The sequence below is a fragment of the Chelonia mydas genome, chromosome 3 (assembly GCF_015237465.2).
Source record: "Chelonia mydas isolate rCheMyd1 chromosome 3, rCheMyd1.pri.v2, whole genome shotgun sequence".
Taxonomy (NCBI): Eukaryota; Metazoa; Chordata; order Testudines; family Cheloniidae; genus Chelonia; species Chelonia mydas.
Window position 1 is genome coordinate 111,735,413 of NC_057851.1, and position 18,423 is coordinate 111,753,835.

At 40.5% G+C, this 18,423-nt stretch overlaps 1 protein-coding gene across 1 annotated transcript in view; it reads right to left on the minus strand.

Annotated features, from left to right (window-relative positions):
* SYNE1 (spectrin repeat containing nuclear envelope protein 1) overlaps window positions 1-18,423 on the minus strand; it is a 497,076-nt gene that overhangs the window by 152,515 nt on the left and 326,138 nt on the right. Inside the window, 2 exon segments of the mRNA XM_043543166.1 lie at window positions 11,325-11,465; window positions 12,598-12,792. Of these exon segments, the coding sequence (XP_043399101.1) occupies window positions 11,325-11,465; window positions 12,598-12,792 (336 nt within the window).

The window sequence follows — 18,423 nt, forward strand, 5'->3', positions numbered from 1 at the left end:
AAATGAAACCAATCACACCTACCTATTGTTAAATGTCAACCCACTTTGATTGTAACAATTAGCCACACCACCAACCCCAGGTAGTCCTCTGTGCTCTACAGGGTATGCAGCACACTTTGGGAAATACTGTGCTAGTGCAAGCAAAGCAGACAGTGTAACTGGCTGTGAACAACAGTGAAAATGAAAAATCACAGAACATTGCAGAAGAGTTTAAAATGCCTTCCTTCTTTCCCTCATAAGAATTTGAAATACTTCCTGATCAGTTAGGAATTCATGCATTGCTGGCTCACATATTACAAAGCTCAAGCTGAAACTTGGCATGTAAGATTTTCACATGGGAACAATTTATTTTTTTAACCTAAAACAAATGGTTTAGTCCTTTCTTGAATTACGGATAAGCAAATAAAGAAATAAGTAAAAATGGACATTTGTGGTTTCCTAAGTTTAAAACTGGTTTTATTATTTCTTTAAAATTGAACATTTCCCAACTCCTGGCTCATTACATGAACAAATGGGAGTTTTTAATATACAAACAACCTAATTGTTTCATTTGGTAAACAACAGCCTTTCTACAACTTTCTAACATAAACGTGGCTTGCTTTAGTGGTAGTTCCAATGATGCAACTGAATGTAATGGCTATGCCTACATACTCTGTGTCTGGAAGTGCTCTTTGGTACTCCATGAAATGCTGAACAATAAATAGTTTTTTGTTTTAGCTGGGCCTTGATTCTGCAGTCCTCACTGGCATTAAGTGTGGCAGGACTGGGCCATTAGATCATAAACTTTGGGGAACAGGAATTTTCTCAAATTTATTCATCATTCAAAGATATTAGACATTTTCTTCCAAAAAGTTTTTGCTGTATGGACTGATCGTGAAGAAATTTGCTGCTAGTAAATTACACTCAACATTCTAAATTTATTCAGTGTTGCTTAGTTGTTACATGCCAGATTACTCCTGAGGAAATTCTGCACAAAATATTTTAAAATTCTGCAAAATTCTGCATATTTTATTTGTCAGAATAACACTACATAATCACCATTTTCAATTATTTTGGTAATTTATTTCAAAATACCTGTCAGCAAGCATGTCTGTAACAATACAGACACACAAGATTCAAGAAATGTTTTTTGACAAATAGATTCCTTACTTGGCATATTAGCACATCTATCTGGCTTCACAGAGAGCAAGAGGGACAGTGTTGCACGCACGCACCTCCTGGCCCCCCTGATCCAGGTGTGGGGCAAAGCAGGATCCTGCCAGGTTGATCCAAGTGTGGAGGAGCTTAGTGAGGGGGAGAAGGTTCTGTGTGTGGCAATCTGGGTGTGGGCTGCTCAATGGGGGGTCCGGGAGCCGGGAGAATGGGACTCTGTAGGGGGGTCCAGGTGAAGGTGGTTGGGGCTCAGCAGGGTGGGATCTGGGTAGGGGGGTGGGGCTCCGCAGGGGGATCTGGGTGCAGGGGGATAAGCGGGGGAGCCTCTGGGGGCTCAGTGCAGGGTTCCGGGTGCTGGGCTAGCAGGGCTTGGTGGGTTGGGGGTCTGGGGGCAGCTGGTTGGGACTCAGTGGGGTGGGGGTCCAGATGTATGTGTGGGGCTCATTGGGGTTGTCCAGGGACAAGAGGGTGGGGCTAGGCAGGGTGGGGATTCAAGTGTGGGGGTCTTAGTGGGGGATGGTCGGGGGGGGGGTCCGGATGCATGGGGATGGGACTCGGCAGGGAGTGGGGAGTTTGGCTGTATGGAGGTTGGGCAGATGGGGGAGGCAGCTCCCCATACAGTAAGTGAATCCTTCCCTCACTGCTGGGGACCAACGGGAGCAAGAAGCGGAGTGTGTGTACGGAACTTCCTGCAGCCAGGGGAGGTACCCCAGAAGAGGTCTGCCCCGGCCCCAAGAGTGGCCTGTGCAGGGGAAAAGAAAGTCCCGTCCCCCACAGCCCAGCTGGGACTAACAGCTAGAGCCCAGGGTACGGTAGGAGCCAGAAGCCGGGAGTCCACAGCCCTGCCCCTCCCCAGCTCTGCAAGCAAGAAGGAAAGAGAGAGCCCGGCCCTGCCTCTTGAGGTCATGTTTATGCCTCCCCTACTTATCCCAATGCCCAAACCGGACATACAACCCCTACTGCTGCTGAGGAAGGGCACATGAATCAATTTTTCTACAGGGAAAGATTAAAATCTGCTGGGATCATTAATTCTGCGATGCGCAGTGGTGCAGAATTCTCCCAGGAGTACTAGATATGTGCCTCTGAAACATTCTAGTAAACATGCTAGAAAAACAAAATTGTTCAAATGTTTGTGGAAAGTTATCATAATACAGGGAACAAGCATAGTTGAGGCAAAGTCACTTCAAAATAACTGAGGTCCTGACTTTGCCACCTATGCTCGTACTGGGTAAGTAGTCATCATATCTTCTCTCCTGTCAGGGAGATGAGATCTGTCCAGCTAAGGTCCTTACAGGCCCCCATTTCTATAGTCTCACAATCTTTTAATGCATTTAGCCTCACAACACCCTGTGATATAGGGAAATACTATCCCCATTTTACAGATGGGGAACAAAGTTACTATGTGACTTGCCTAGCTTCACACAGGAAGTCTGTGGTGGAGCAGGGACTTGAACCCAGGTCTCCACTGGACCTTCCTGCCTATCTGTATAGCCTTGACATCTGACTTATTTCTGACACTTTCTAATGATTGTTCCAGGATGAAGGACTTGCAGTTAAAGATAAGGGAGGATGGAGAGGGAAAACTGAACTGAACCAGTCCTTTCCCCCCTTTCAGTAAATTTTGCGCGTTCACAGTGCGGCAGCTGCTGTTGTCAGATCTCAGTAGTGACAGAGAGGTGGGAAGGAAGGAGAGAAAGATGTAAGCACATCAGTCTTGGCAGGGTTTTCCAGTTAGTATGTATTTTTGGTGTGCTTTATATATAAAAATTCTTTCACTGCATAGGGATGGAAGTCTAACACCACCTCCTTTTTCCTCTATGGAAACTGTCCAAAAGCAAGAGCAGCACTTATGCTTCCTTATGTTGTTTCCCCTATTTAAGGGCGGAGGGGATATTTTGGTTTCTTAACGTATCTGAAAAGGGCTGTTACTGCTGTTGTCTAGATTTCATGAGGGTGGGAGGTGATGAAGGTTTGTTAACTAAGTCCTGGATAGGGAGAGAAAAATGTTAACTGTGGCCCATTGCTGGTGCTGGAATTACAAGACCAACTGCGGCCAGAATGGGTGCGTGTCAACCCTTCAGCTTTCCCAGTTCAAGCACTGCCTCACTATATCTAAAAAAATTGCGCCAAATGAAAAAAAAGTCTTTGAATAAAAAATAAGTACGAGAAACTTCAAGCCAAAAGGGGCTTTCTGTAATTGCTTCCTCCTTCATAGTTGCAGTGCATGCTAGCATGCTGATATGTGGTCTGTGTTTATATCACAGACATACAAACAAAAGACCGATTGAAGTAAGATTCTCTTTATGAATAACATACACACAATATTAGGACAGACTCTCATGAGGTGTGGAGTACTTTGAATCCAGTGCTGAGCATCCTACACTCCCACTTACCCCATTGGGAGTTGGGCACCTCACAGAACTGAGCTTATGAGGAACAAACTATTTGCTTAATTTCTTCATGTTTCAAAACAAACTGCATGAAGGACTGCTATCTACTGCAGATACACTGTATACCACAAGAACTTTTAAAATCCTTTGGGGGTTTAACACATTATGCTTACACCCATATTTAATATTTTTGGTGGTGTTCTCCTTGGTTCTGATCTCTTTAGAGCAGCCCTAAAGGCTGCTGCATTTAGTGAGCAACTGATTTTTTTTTTAAACGTACGAGTGTCAATTTACCACAATCCTAGGTTTTGGGACATCTTTTTAGTATTTATACACTTCTATTGTGGTCTATTAAAAGTAGTATCTTGGCATTGCCATTGTTATGCTCATGATCTAGGATATTAAGAACAACCCAAAGGCAGAGGACAAAAGGCACCCAGATATCTGGTGATGAACAGTAGCTGGCTTAACCAGTTCAAGTGTACCGCACTTCTTTAATGTCCTGAAATCTATCTGATAAGGGTAGTGCAAGGTGTCAATGAAACGCTCATGACTCACCGCTTAACAACATCTTCGTGTAATGTAGATGCAAGCAACTGATGCAAAGTTATGGACATAAACTGAAATTATAATTCTTAACATGTGTTTGCCAGCCAAGCAGAAATTTCCCGAGCCTAGGAAAAAACATGTGGTTTCCCCCACCTAGGAGTTACTTCCATAGTATTTTGAAAGACAATGAGAATGTATTTACATGTCGTGTAAACAGACTCATCAAGCTAACAAGTGGTAGAGGCAAACCTCACATTATCACGGCGGGGAGGAAACTGACAATGTTCATTCACTTGAAGTGGAGGGAGCAAGAACTAAAAAAATTTGCATTTTAGCAGACATCTCCAGCAGAGGAAGAATCATAAGGAAACTTCCTTCAAGACACACTCCATTTTGCCTACCTTCCAGCTGGATATAGACATTTATCTGGAGGTATTCTTCAGAAGAATCAATTTCAAAAGATTCACTGGACTATAAAATAGAGAGGCCAAGAAACTCCAAGTTATCTTTCATCTAAGAAGACAAAGGTACCAGCCCTTTGACTTTAGGAGCTAGATCCTGATCCAGGAGTTTGGTCAGCCATCTTGAAGGAAAGGTGTGTTGAGGATTTTCACTAGACCCAAGTCCAGCTTGTTAAGTTTTAGTTACTTGAAAAAGTTTTATCTTTATTTCTCTTGTAACCATTTCTGACTTTAAACCTTATACTTGTACTCATTTACAATGTCTCTCTTCTTAATTAAATAAACTTGTTTTATTTTTCATCTAAACAGTCCAGTGCAGTGTTTAAACTGAAATGTTTGGTTAACTCTAGTAAAAATAGCAAACTCCTGAATGCCGATTCTTCAAGGAGCAACAAAGTTTAATGTTCCTCTGATTGTTCCAGGAAAAGGCTGGGCATTTCAGAACACATGTTTTTGGGAAAATCTATGGCTAGAGAGAGTGTAGAGTGTGTAGAGAGTGTAGAGAGTGTAGAGAGAGTAACCTTACCGCTCGTTAACCAAGGTCGGTGGAGATCCGTGGAAGTCTGTGGTATTGCAGGCAGGATCCAAAGCATTGGACCAGAGCTGCCTAATACATAGACATAAAATGCATGCTTCCCCCCCGGCAACCAAACAGAGCAGGAGACTGAATTTTATTTGACTTTCATAGTGCATACAGTAACACAGCAAATCTAAATTGTTTGCAAAAGCATGCAGTTTTCAATGCAGTGATTACACTGAAATAATCACTGATTGTAAATTAAAGAAAACCCCCCAACATCAGCTTAATAATCATGATGCTTCTTGTTGACTGTGGGTGTCCCAGGCAGAGAGCCACAGTAGCAAGGGGTTACAGGGTAAGAAGTGATACAACTCTTTACTGGTCAGGATCGCACTCCAGAATGAGACATGATCTTGTTTCTATTTTCACCAGTAGTTTGTAGCATTTTAGCAAGGGATCTCCCTTAACTTTATAAAACTGAATCCACAATCAAACAGACCCTTTGGGGCCAGATTGTGGTTGGCACCATGCAGATGTGAAAAAGTACCCCTTTTGTAAAAAGTCCATGACATTTAATAGGGATGAGACCAAGGGACCATTACAGAAACTTAAGTAGGATCTATAGAAATTACTCAAAACATTTGTAGAAACAAATACAGAATTATCTTCCCTCTATATGTTAAACTGAAACATCCTATAGAGTTCTACTCTTGTGTGTGTGTGGTGGGGGGAAGATTCTGTATTTAATTCTATAAGGTGGCAATTACATTCTATAGCCGTGGTTCTCAACCAGGGATACATGTACCCCTGAGAGTAGGAAAAGGTGTTCCAGGGGGTACATCAACTCATCTAGATATTTGCCTTGTTTAACAGCAAGCTACATAAAATGCACTACTGAAGTCAGTACAAACTAAAATTGGATACAATGACTTGTTTATACTGCCCTATATACTATACATTGAAATGTAAGTACAATATTTATATTCCAATGGATTTATTTTATAATTATATGGTATAAATGAGAAAGTAAGTATTTTTTCAGTAACAGTGTGCTGTAACACTTCTATATTTTGTGTCTGATTTTGAAAGCGAGTAATTTTTAAGTGAGGTGAAACTTGGGGGTACGCAAAACAAATCAGACTCCTGAAAGGGGTACAGTAGTCTGGAAAGGTTGAGAGCCACTCGTCTATAGGACTCTTCCATAATCCGGGGGAGGGTACCAAGAAGCTTCCTGTCCTACATTTCCCTCCTGTCTGGTACCAGCACAGCTGCATAGTATTCCTTCCAAGTGCCTTGGGCATCAGCTATCCTCAGCAAGCTGGCTGACTGACCAAGGAAGGGGGTTGCACACTACACCGTTATAAGTGGTAGCACAGCAGGCACACTCCCTCTATGCTGGCTGTTAGAGAGACATCATGCCTCTCCTGAAACACAACATTTCCTGATGGAGAAAATGTATCCAGTGTTCAATGATTCCACTGGGGTGCACCCACTCCATACTGTTCACAGTGAGGGGCAGTAATTAACTACTACTAAACTAGGACAGCAGCTCTAGATGGTAGACCTAGATCAGTGTTTCTCAATCTTTTTGACACCATGGACCGGACTAGCTGCCTTCCTAAACTGTTTCAGGGAGGTCTCAGTGACGGGTGCCAGTCCATAGACTGGTTGTTGAGAAACACTGCCCTACATGGTCGCTGCAGTGAGTGCTCTTACCTACACTTCTCCATTTAAAAGGATTCCATCTTTAAGCTGAAAAAGCCTGGATGTTTACTTCCTTAAGATGCACTGGAAAATCTCTCTCTCTCTCGCTCATCGAGCTATTGCTAAAACCTTATTTAACCAACTATGAAATATCTCCAGGCTGATAGTTGTAGGGGAGAGACCTCAATATTGATGTAAAATTATTATTAATTTTAGCATTAAACTTGCCTGTGCCTTTAGTGAAGCTTACAATATATTTATAATTACTTTCATACATATCATGCTTGGAGAAAAGTACCTGACATGCATATATTTGTGTTTATTAAACTATTTTAAATATTCAAGCTAACCAAAGAAATTTGGGGAGGCTTCCACCTTAGCTCCCAAGGACAAGCAAGTGTCAAGGAAGATAAACATGGCTTTATGGATAAGAAGATTTTATTACCCTAAGAGTGTTTATGCAAATTCAGAAAAGCTGTATTTTAAAATTTACCTTGCTTTAACTTTATATTATTTTCACTTGTGCTATATTTAAAAGATATAGTGATTACTGAAATTTGTGCTTTGTACAAAATATTTAAAAGCAGTTTAAACAATTATAATTCTAAGGAGCGTGGTTCCCGAAACAACAAACTATGTAAAATATTTATGTTTTCAGAAAACGAATGCAGCGTGGTGTTGTCAGAACAATAAGCCCTCTTTAACTTTGGATTTATTGTTCTGACAACACTACCCTGCGTTCGTTTTCCTAAAACGTAAATGTTTTACATAGTTTGTTGTTTCATGAACCATTTATTTCCAAAGAAAAACCCTTCTTGTGTTTTAAAGCTTTAGAAAAAAACACGTGTAGTTAGAGAGATTTTATACTTTTGTTTGTTTCTTAAATGTTAAAATGGCAAACACTTCTGTGAAATGCATACGTTAGTAAATGCAAAGCTTCTAATATCACTGCTATATAAATGGTAAAAAACTTGATGTACTGACATGGAATCTAAGGACCTTGCTAAACTAATTACTAATGCAGGAAGCCATTTATGTACAGAAAAGGGAATTAATTAATTCTGGCAATGTACATGAAATCCCTCCCCCAACTCTGGAAGATAAGAATCATCTCTCCAAAAATTGTTATAAGAGTCAATTTTTTAATCATTAAAAAAAAGACTTTGTAGGAGTTATTTAAATTTTTAAAAGACTGTTCTGAGAATTAAAACCTTGTATATAAGGAGTGTCTGGACTTTTTGAAAACAGAATTTAATTTCCTGTCAAAATCTAATAAAATTGAAAGAATATCGCAGAGAATGGATTCAATAAATGAAGTTAAAACTAACTTTAACAGTTCTTTGACACTTTCCCACCATAAGAAGAACAAAGGCAATTAAAGAATGTTGCATATTCATTAGGCAGACTGCATACTCAGGAACTGAAGGTGTCACCTAAGCCAACTCCAAAGGCACAGAGCCAGTGAAAGGGTAACAGCAACCAACCCTGCATCTAAACAAGGCAGAAAGAGGTGTGTTTTCCTATAATTTCATTAAAATAGGAAGAAGAAGTGTATAAAAAACTGAAGTGACCACCACAGGCACACCCCCCTTGGTACCCTCCTTTGACACCAAACACTCCACAACTCATCCAGTCCATCTCTACCAGCAAGCTGCCACAGACAGATAAGAAAAACAGAGAATATTCAAGAAGAAACTAATTCAAGGAAAATCTCTAAGACTTGAACATTGATGGTGAGAGAAGGTTAACTAAGTCACAGCCAAGGGATTAGATTTAAACTCTTGTTATGATTTTTTGGGGATATGAAATTGCTGTTGTAACATAAAATACTAACAGTTTCTCCTGTTAATCACTTGCATGGTTAGACCACGTGTTCCTGGAGCAGAAACAGGGGCTAAACCTTGGTAAACTGAGAAATTTAGTGGAATTTAATTGGATTTAAGATTCTTAATATTTATAATTGGCCTGTCTCTTTTTCTTTCTTTAATAATAATATAACCATGATTAATAATTGTGATTATTTTCCTTGGTCTTTGTCATGGTGTCCACTGAGATATGTAAAAGAATCTCTGGGACTAAAATAGTGAGAGCAGTAAGAGAAACAGTCAGTTAGAGTTGACCTACCATTTCATGTTTCCTCTGGACTAAATATTTCTAGTAATATTTAAAAGAAAATTACATGGTGTCCAACAACTAAAATTAGCCCCTTTCTACCCCATATAGTGTTGATCAGAAAGATTTAGGCCTCGTCTGCATGGTATGTCTATATGGTATGTCAATCCACACTGAAGAGGTGGAAATTCTAGTGCACACTAGCATGTTACACACTAACTGGTCTGCATGGATCCTGCTGGCATGCATTAAAAGTTCCCTCATGTGTGTAAATGTAGTCGCAATTCAAACAGCACTACGGAACTTTTAGTGCACACTAGCAGAATCCACAAAGCTCAAGAGCGCGAACTAGAATTTACGCCCCTCGAGTACAAACTAAATCACCATGTAGACAAGCCCTTAGAATTATTCGATAAAAGCCTTCATTTCTTTCAGGTAGATTATTACAATTTCCTGGAGTTCCTGCTCAGTTTCTAAGATGCAGCAGATCACATTCTCCCAGAATCACTGCTCTCTTAGCGTATTACTCTGATTTAAAAATCTTTACTTTAGCTCCCTGTAAGTTTTGCATGGACTATAAAATTATTTTACTTACATTTAAGGACCAGAATTGCCGCACTCCGGCATACTTAGCCTAATCTTCTCTCCTGGTACATTCCTAGACATTTGTTATGATCTGAACTGGCAAGATTATTTAGCTTGTTTAGGTTATAATCTCATGTGAATAGGAACCTAACCATTTTGTAAATAACCCACTTGATTGTGGAAATTTCCTCCTTTTACTGCTTAGATCATTCAGTTTGTTTCAACATTTATGACCAGACTGAAGAAACCTATGACCGCTGATGCTTTTATCTATCCTGACATCCTCAATAATTTTACTGCTTTTAAGGGCTAAGTGACATTTTGTGAAAGACACTGTGTAAATATATTTTCTGCCTACTAAGTTAGGTTCTACTTAGGTTTGTACTTCTTACTCCAATTCTTGAGGTAACAGAAGTTCTCAATGGACTTTCGTCGTTCTTTGAGTTGTCTATGTTGCTAACCTGATTTTCATTCTTAAAAGAGAATTTTAGTGAGCTGACATTGAATTGCATTGTGTTCCTTACCAGTTGCATTGTGTTCATTATCTGTCCTTGTAGATGTTTCACTGTTTGTTTCATTAACATGGCCTCAAGAGTCTTCTGCTGAATAATGGAACGGCTTTTCCACTGCAGGCAAGCTTCACTGGGAACTATCCTATTGTGTAGTGTAATATGACTTTAGAAAGCTCCTGGATTATTAAATCCCTTTGTTTGCCTTTCTTTCTTCATATGGCTTGTCACTGATAATTGCCTTATTTTTATGTTTCTTCTTGTCTTAGCCAGTACAGCAGAATCATTTTATAATTTAGCAATAACTTTAGAACCACATGCACCTTTGAAAGAAATTGTGGGAAGCTTAGAGTTTTAGCAAATACCGTAACTATACTTAAAAAGATAAAATAACATCATTGTATTTCTTTGGTACTGAACTTAAAGAAATACATGGTCAAGGAAAGCTTCACTTCTTCAGTTACTCAACTCTAGAAATACTTAGCCACAAAAACAATAAAGAAAAACACTGTTTAGACACAAGGAACAAAAATCAGATGTTGAAGTCAATGGAGTTGAGACTACTCGTACAACTCGTATGCACTGCATATATGCATCTACGTACATGATACTGAAAGCACAAACAATAAACCAGCCTACCAAGAAAAACAAGTGTGGTGTACACCTGGTCACATGAGTACCAGAAGTCTCAGTTCTACTCTCAGTTTACAGATGTGACCCCAGTGATTTCATGGGGTTTGAACAGTTATAATTGAAAACAGAATTTGACCCAAAGTGTAGAATGAACACAATCCCCCACAAAACAGATCACAGTTGATATCTGAATAGCTGAACCAATGGAAGACTTTGAACTTTGCCATCAGTTGGACAATGACACAAGGCAGACAGACACAAACAATGTAATGTTTCATCACATGAAGTACAAAATTGCGTTCTCTCAGAATGCCGGATGCCATCATGTGTACTATTTTGAAAACAAAACCATGCTATAAATGCAACGGAGGCACCAATGAATTAGAAAGATTGTCTAATGCTCACTCAACATTTGTTTAAAAAGTAACCAACTTATTGAGTCTTTTTTTGCCAATGACAAAGGGTACCAAATTGATATGCTTTAAGCTTCTTGCACAGTATTTGTAACTTTTATGTATTCAGAAGCCAGGTCCTGATTATGCTTGATGACTATTCTCAATTCATGGGATGGGACACTGAAGTTGTGTGCCCAACATGTAAAGAAAATCAGCCCAAATTTTCTGAAGAAGGAATCAACCACAGAGTACACAAAATGGGACCATGCATCTTTCCAGAGATCACAATGGAATGAATGCCAAGAGGCAGGTACCTGGTTAACAGAAGCATCTGTATTAGCCACAGGTGAAGGAGAGCGACAGGCAGGTGGAGAAGAAATCTCACTGTTGGTTCCCTCCTCCCCAGACTCCTCAGTGACAGGTGAGAGTAGTGTGTGACAGCGACCAGCAGTCATCTGTCACAGGAAATGCAACCCCAAAGGACAGGAAGAAGATCAGTCAATCATCTCAGTAAACATTTGCATTAGATGTAGACCAAAACAAGAAAATTAACACAATGTTGGAATTACCAAGACACAATTTAAGGATCGCTGCTTCCTCCAAGCCCCTTAGAGTTGCTATATTAACAGTTCAGGAAAGCAACAGGCAAGCAGTGGTATTTACTGCCAATACTTTGTTACTGAGATGTTGGCCATCTCCTGTATGCTAGGGAATTTTAAAAAGTTTCTACAGCCAACACATCAAAAATAAGTTAGAGGGTAACACACACAATGCATTAGGAGAAGTTATTGAAAGCCACAGAGTAATGCTGCAGATAGCCAGAACTACTGCCCTCAACACTTTACCTTTCAGGCCTAGTTAAATGATGAAGGAAAGAATGTTGCAAAGCAGAATTGGATCCAGATAAAAAAAGCCACAATATACTATAGTAGTAACATCTCAGTTTTGCTTTTCTAAGGTTTTAATATAGGGACAAATCCTGAAGTCCTCACTCCATTTTTACTCAGTCCTTCTCAGACATAACTCCCACTGACATCAGTGGGGGTTATATCTGCACATGGACTGAGCAAAATAAAGTAGGAACTCCAGTGTGTATATATGTATTCAGCCTTTATAAATGCGAGGATATAGTAATAACAATGTCAATTACTGAAGCATATTTAATAAAAAAAATGTTCAAAAAAATCCGGGGTATAAAAACATGCTGTAGAATACATTTGACTCTGCATCCCCCCGCCCCTTTTGTCATTCAATTCAGTGCTTTTTCAATGTTTGTTGTGGTGCATTGAGAAAACAACTCAGCACACATCCTGAAAGGTAAGAGAGAGCCTTAAATATTATTTTCCTTTTAACAGACTGATTTCTGTTATCCTCATAAACAACTTCATTCCTTATCTGTTGGCTTAGAAAGCGGGGGTGACACAAATGCACTAATAAGAAGTTGTAGTTCGTTCTACACCCACAACTCCCAAAGCATGTCAGTAAAGCAAAACATACAATGTGTATTGTGGCAATTGGCTGTATGATGAACATTATGATACATTCATGATACCTAATGAACCTTAATGATACCGATTCAGTTCTTACCATAACCACAGAGGGATGAGCTGAGTGTGTTGGGAGGAGTTCTGAGTCCAGCTCCTCCATTCCTTCTGAAAGCCCTTCCACTTCTGTCACTGTCAACAGCATAGTGGCATGTTTGGCTTTCATTGTTAGCATCTTGCACTTGGAATTCAGAGAGGCTATTTGCTCCTGGTATCCTTTAATCTTCTGTGCCAGCTCCTGAGGAAACATTTTTTATTCAGTGGGTCACATGCAGGATATAAAGGCCACAAAACCAACTAATAGCAATTCAGCTTCTGTTAAGTGGCAGGCTACCTCTCCGAGGCCAGCCAATAAAAATCACAGCTCTGTGTCTCAAGCCGGGATACTAGCAACAGCACAAGCTGCAAGGCAGGATGTTGACTGTGGTAGAGAACAAGTCAGGCAGCATCTCACTGCACAGCTAAACCACAAAGGAGCAAGCTATGCAGTGAAACCGGAAAAGCACTGTGAAAGCCACATCTCTGTATGATACTGACAAAAGGGAAGAATATGTCACACTCACATACAATTCCTAATTTGCAGCAAATTCTATATGCTTTATCTTAAAGCAGAGGAAAGGGGAAGCTCTCTCTCTTTTTCTCCTGTTACTAAAACAGGATGAAAATCTCCAGATGGTGCATACCATGGAAATGAGGTCATGTGATGACGGGAACTTTAAAAAAAATGCAACACTCAGCTCTCACCAGTCTGAACACAATGAGCAGCAAAAACAGATACACATAGTGGTTTAGTAAGGTAAATACATGCTGGATCACTCCTATTTATAACACACATGTGTTTGCATGGAGGTTGGAGTGGATATATTTTATCTTCTATGTGTAACTTCAGATATTTTTCCCTAATAATTTTTCTTATGCTTATGTCTTCACAGTCAAAATCCAAATTGGACAGTTATGTCCCTACATGAAAGTGAGTTCAGGAATTAGGCCGAAGACAGGATTGACCAAAAGCCATTGTTTTCTCATTGCTGTGCAGCAGTCTGTGTGAAATCAATCCAATTCTCAACACTGCTAAAACACACTATCACACCTGTGATGGCAGTGACAACAAAAGGACACACAACCGAATAGGCCTATAGACTGAATGATCTTTTCACACATAGGATTGCTCCTGCCCAACAGGGGCATGTCTAGTGTCGTCAGTCTACCAATTTTCAGAACACTAAATTCACATTAAAATATACCAAAAAGATCAGTGGGGGAAGATCACACTTCTGTTACAGATATTGTTTCTCTCTCCATTGAGACAGGAGCTGCTCTAGTCATAGGAAACTAGACAGCTGCCTAGGGTGGCAGATTCTGACTCATACAGCAGGGATGGCCAGCAGCATATTGATTTACATAGTGATAATTAAATATGTAGAGTTATTGCTGCTACACCAGCAACCACTATGTTTATTCTTTCAAATAGATATTTGTATTTTATTTTAACATCTGTTTAGATTTTTTTTCTAATGCTGGCTCCCAAATCAAGTAGACAGGAGAAATGGCTATTTATAAATGAGGCTATGATTTAGTCACGGGTATTTTTAGTAAAAGTCACGGACCTGTGACCTGTCCAGGACTTGTACTATAAATACCCCTGACTAAATCTTAGGTGCTCTGGGTGGCTCTGGGGCACTGCAGGTGCCGGAGTGGGGGCTCTGGGGCACCATTCCTGCTGCTCTGGGGCCCACCGCTGCTGCTCTGTGAGGGCAGGGAACGGCCTGGGAACCCGCTGCAGCTCTGGACCGCTTTTCCAGGGCACCACTGTTTCTCCGGAGGCCCCTGGAGCCAGCTGCCTGTGCCCACCTGAGCAGGGGCAGGTGCGACTGGCCACGGGGCCGCCCCAACTGCTCAGGCGGCCCAGGGGGTCAGCCACACCGGCCACTGCAGAAGTCATGGAGGTCCCAGAAAGCCACGGAATCCATTACTTTTGTGACCTTCGTGACCTCTGTGAAAGACTCGCAGCCTTATTTATAAAGCATGAGTCCCAGTACCTTTAATATTTCAGAACTATTAAACATAGTGGAGATCTATTCCCTTTACTTCTGGGGCTGCCCAGGAGATCCTTCTCTTCAGCACTACCTGCTCTGTGCATATGAGCAACAATTAAATATTGAACAGCTGCTGCAAAGCCTAACAGGCAAAATATTCAGTAATTAACATTTATTGAAAAAATGAAGTGGATAAGTTATGGCAGCCCCAGGGCAGTTTGGCTTTCGACTCTGTATGTTATGTAAAGTTTTATGAAACTACTTACTCAACATCTCAATGGAAAACTTCCAGATAGGTGAGATACAGAGTTATAAACCAACACATCCTATTACTTAGGGTGAGCACCTTTTTTGACCTGAACTAGCCTTTGACTGGTGCTCTGTTCCTTATACTCTTTGCAGAGTGCTCTACTCTTTGACTGGTGGTCTACTCCCTATACTCCTAGGGCCAATCCTATTCAACTTATTCATAAATGATCTGGGGAAAGGGGTAAACAGTGAGGTGGCAAAGTTTGCAGATGATACTAAACTGCTCAAGATAGTTAAGACCAAAGCAGACTGTGAAGAACTTCAAAAAGATCTCACAAAACAAAGTGATTGGGCAACAAAATGGCAAATGAAATTTAATGTGGATAAATGTAAAGTAATGCACATTGGAAAAAATAACCCTAACTATACATACAATATGATGGGGGCTAATTTAGCTACAACTAATCAGGAGAAAGATCTTGGAGTCATTGTGGCTAGTTCTCTGAAGATGTCCACGCAGTGTGCAATGGCAGTCAAAAAAGCAAACGGGATGTTAGGAATCATTAAAAAAGGGATAGAGAATAAGACGGAGAATATCTTATTGCCTTTATATAAATCCATGGTACGCCCACATCTTGAATACTGCGTACAGATGTGATCCTCTCATCTCATAAAAGATATACTGGCATTGGAAAAGGTTCAGAAAAGGGTAACTAAAATGATTAGGGGTTTGGAACGGGTCCCATATGAGGAGAGATTCAAGAGGTTAGGACTTTTCAGCTTGGAAAAAAAGGGACTAAGGGGGGATATGATAGAGGTGTATAAAATCATGAATGATGTGGAGAAAGCGAATAAGGAAAAGTTATTTATTTGTTCCCATAATATAAGAACTAGGGGCCACCAAATGAAATTAATGGGCAGCAGGTTTAAAACAAATAAAAGGAAGTTCTTCTTCACTCAGCGCACAGTCAATTTGTGGAATTCCTTGCCTGATGAGGTTGTGAAGACTAGGACTATAACAGGGTTTAAAAGAAAACTGGATAAACTCATGGAGGTTAAGTCCATTAATGGCAATTAGCCAGGATGGGTAAGGAATGGTGTCCCTAGCCTGTTTGTCAGAGGGTGGAGATGGATGGCAGGAGAGAGATCACTTCATATTTAACTGTTAGGTTGACTCCCTCTGGGGCACCTGGCATTGGCCACTGTAGGTAGACAGGATACTGGGCTGGATGGATTTTTGGTCTGAACCAGTATGGCCATTCTTATGCACTTTCAGATTCATAGATACTAAGGTCAGAAGGGACCATTATGATCATCTAGTCCGACCTCCTGCACAACGCAGGCCACCGAATCTCACCTACTCCTGCGAAAAACCTCTCACCTATGTTTGAGCTACTGAAGTCCTCAAATCGTGGTTTAAAGACTTCAAGGAGCAGAGAATCCTCCAGCAAGTGACCCGTGCTCCATGCTACAGAGGAAGGCGAAAAACCTCCACGGCCTCTTCCAATCTGCCCTGGAGGAAAATTCCTTCCCAACCCCAAATATGGCAATCAGCTAAACCCTGAGCATATGGGCAAGATTCACCAGCCAGATACTACAGAAAATTCTTTCCTGGGTAACTCAGATCCCACCCCATCTAACATTCCATCACAGGCCATTAGGCCTATTTACCATGAATATTTAAAGATCAATTAATTACCAAAATCATGTTATCCCATCATACCATTTCCTCCATAAACTTATCGAGTTTAATCTTAAAGCCAGATAGATTTTTTGCCCCCACTGCTTCCCTTGGAAGGCTATTCCAAAACTTCACTCCTCTGATGGTTAGAAACCTTCATCTAATTTCAAATCTAAACTTCCTGGTGGCCAGTTTATATCCATTTGTTCTTGTGTCCGTATTGGTACTGAGCTTAAATAATTCCTCTCCCTCTCCGGTATTTATCCCTCTGATATATTTATAGAGAGCAATCATATCTCCCCTCAACCGTCTTTTAGTTAGGCTAAACAAGCCAAGCTCCTTGAGTCTCCTTTCAGAAGACAGGTTTTCCATTCCTCGGATCATCCTAGTAGTTTTTCTCTGTACCTGTTCCAGTTTGAATTCATCCTTCTTAAACATGGGAGACCAGAACTGCACACAGTATTCCAGGTGAGGTCTCACCAGTGCCTTGTATAACGGTACTAAAACCTCCTTATCCCTATTGGAAATACCTCTCCTGATGCATCCCAAGACCGCATTAGCTTTTTTCACGGCGATATCACATTGGCGGCTCATAGTCATCCTATGATCAACCAATACTCCAAGGTCCTTCTCCTCCTGCGTTACTTCTAATTGATGCGTCCCCAGCTTATAACTAAAATTCTTGTTATTAATCCCTAAATGCATAACCTTACATTTCTCACTATTAAATTTCATCCTATTACTATTACTCCAGTTTACCAGGTCATCCAGATCCTCCTGTAGGATATCCCGGTCCTTCTCTAAATTGGCAATACCTCCCAGCTTTGTATCATCCGCAAACTTTATTAGCACACTCCCACTTTTTGTGCCGAGGTCAGTAATAAAAAGATTAAATAAGATTGGTCCCAAAACCGATCCTTGAGGAACTCCACTGGTAACCTCCCTCCAGCCTGACAATTCACCTTTCAGTAGGACCCGTTGTAGTCTCCCCTTTAACCAATTCCTTATCCACCTTTCAATTTTCTTCTCCAATTTAACTAATAATTCCCCATGTGGCACGGTATCAAACGCCTTACTGAAATCTAGGTAAATTAGATCCACTGCGTTTCCTTTATCTAAAAAATCTGTTACTTTCTCAAAGAAGAAGATCAGGTTGGTTTGGCACGATCTACCTTTTGTAAAACCATGTTGTATTTTGTCCCATTTACCACTGACTTCAATGTCCTTAACTACTTTCTCCTTCAACATTTTTTCCAAGACCTTGCATACTACAGATGTCAAACTAACAGGCCTGTAGTTACCCAGATCACCTTTTTTCCCTTTCTTAAAAATAGGAACTATGTCAGCAACCAAAGGGATTCTCCAGCTTCATCAGGAGGCTATGCAAAGCTTCCAGTGTGAAGCAAGTGGTTTTGGAATAAACAACTTTCTAAATCAAATCAGGTTCTAACTCCAGTGACTCATGGGCCCAAAGCAGTTATTTGCTCCAGTTGCCATGATACTAAATTGTGAGCCAACCCCCACCCTAACTCAGGAGCTGAACAGAAAGTCTATCACAATTCTACCCACTAGGCTCTAGTTACTTAACTCCATTACTATTATTAGGAATCAGTAACATTTCCATAGTTAATAACCAGCACACTGAGTGCATAACATACCCCTCTCAATCAAAATACATATTATAAAGTAGAACCTCAGAGTTACGAACTGACTGGTCAAGCACACACCCCATTTGGAACCGGAAGAACGAAATTAGGCAGCAGCAGAGACAAAAGACACCCAAACCCTCCAGTACAGTACTGTGTTAAACCTAAACTATTACAAAAATAAAGGGAAAGTTTAATTCTTTTTTGACAAGCTAAGGAAACTGTTTCAGTGCTTGTTTCATTTAAATTAAGATGGT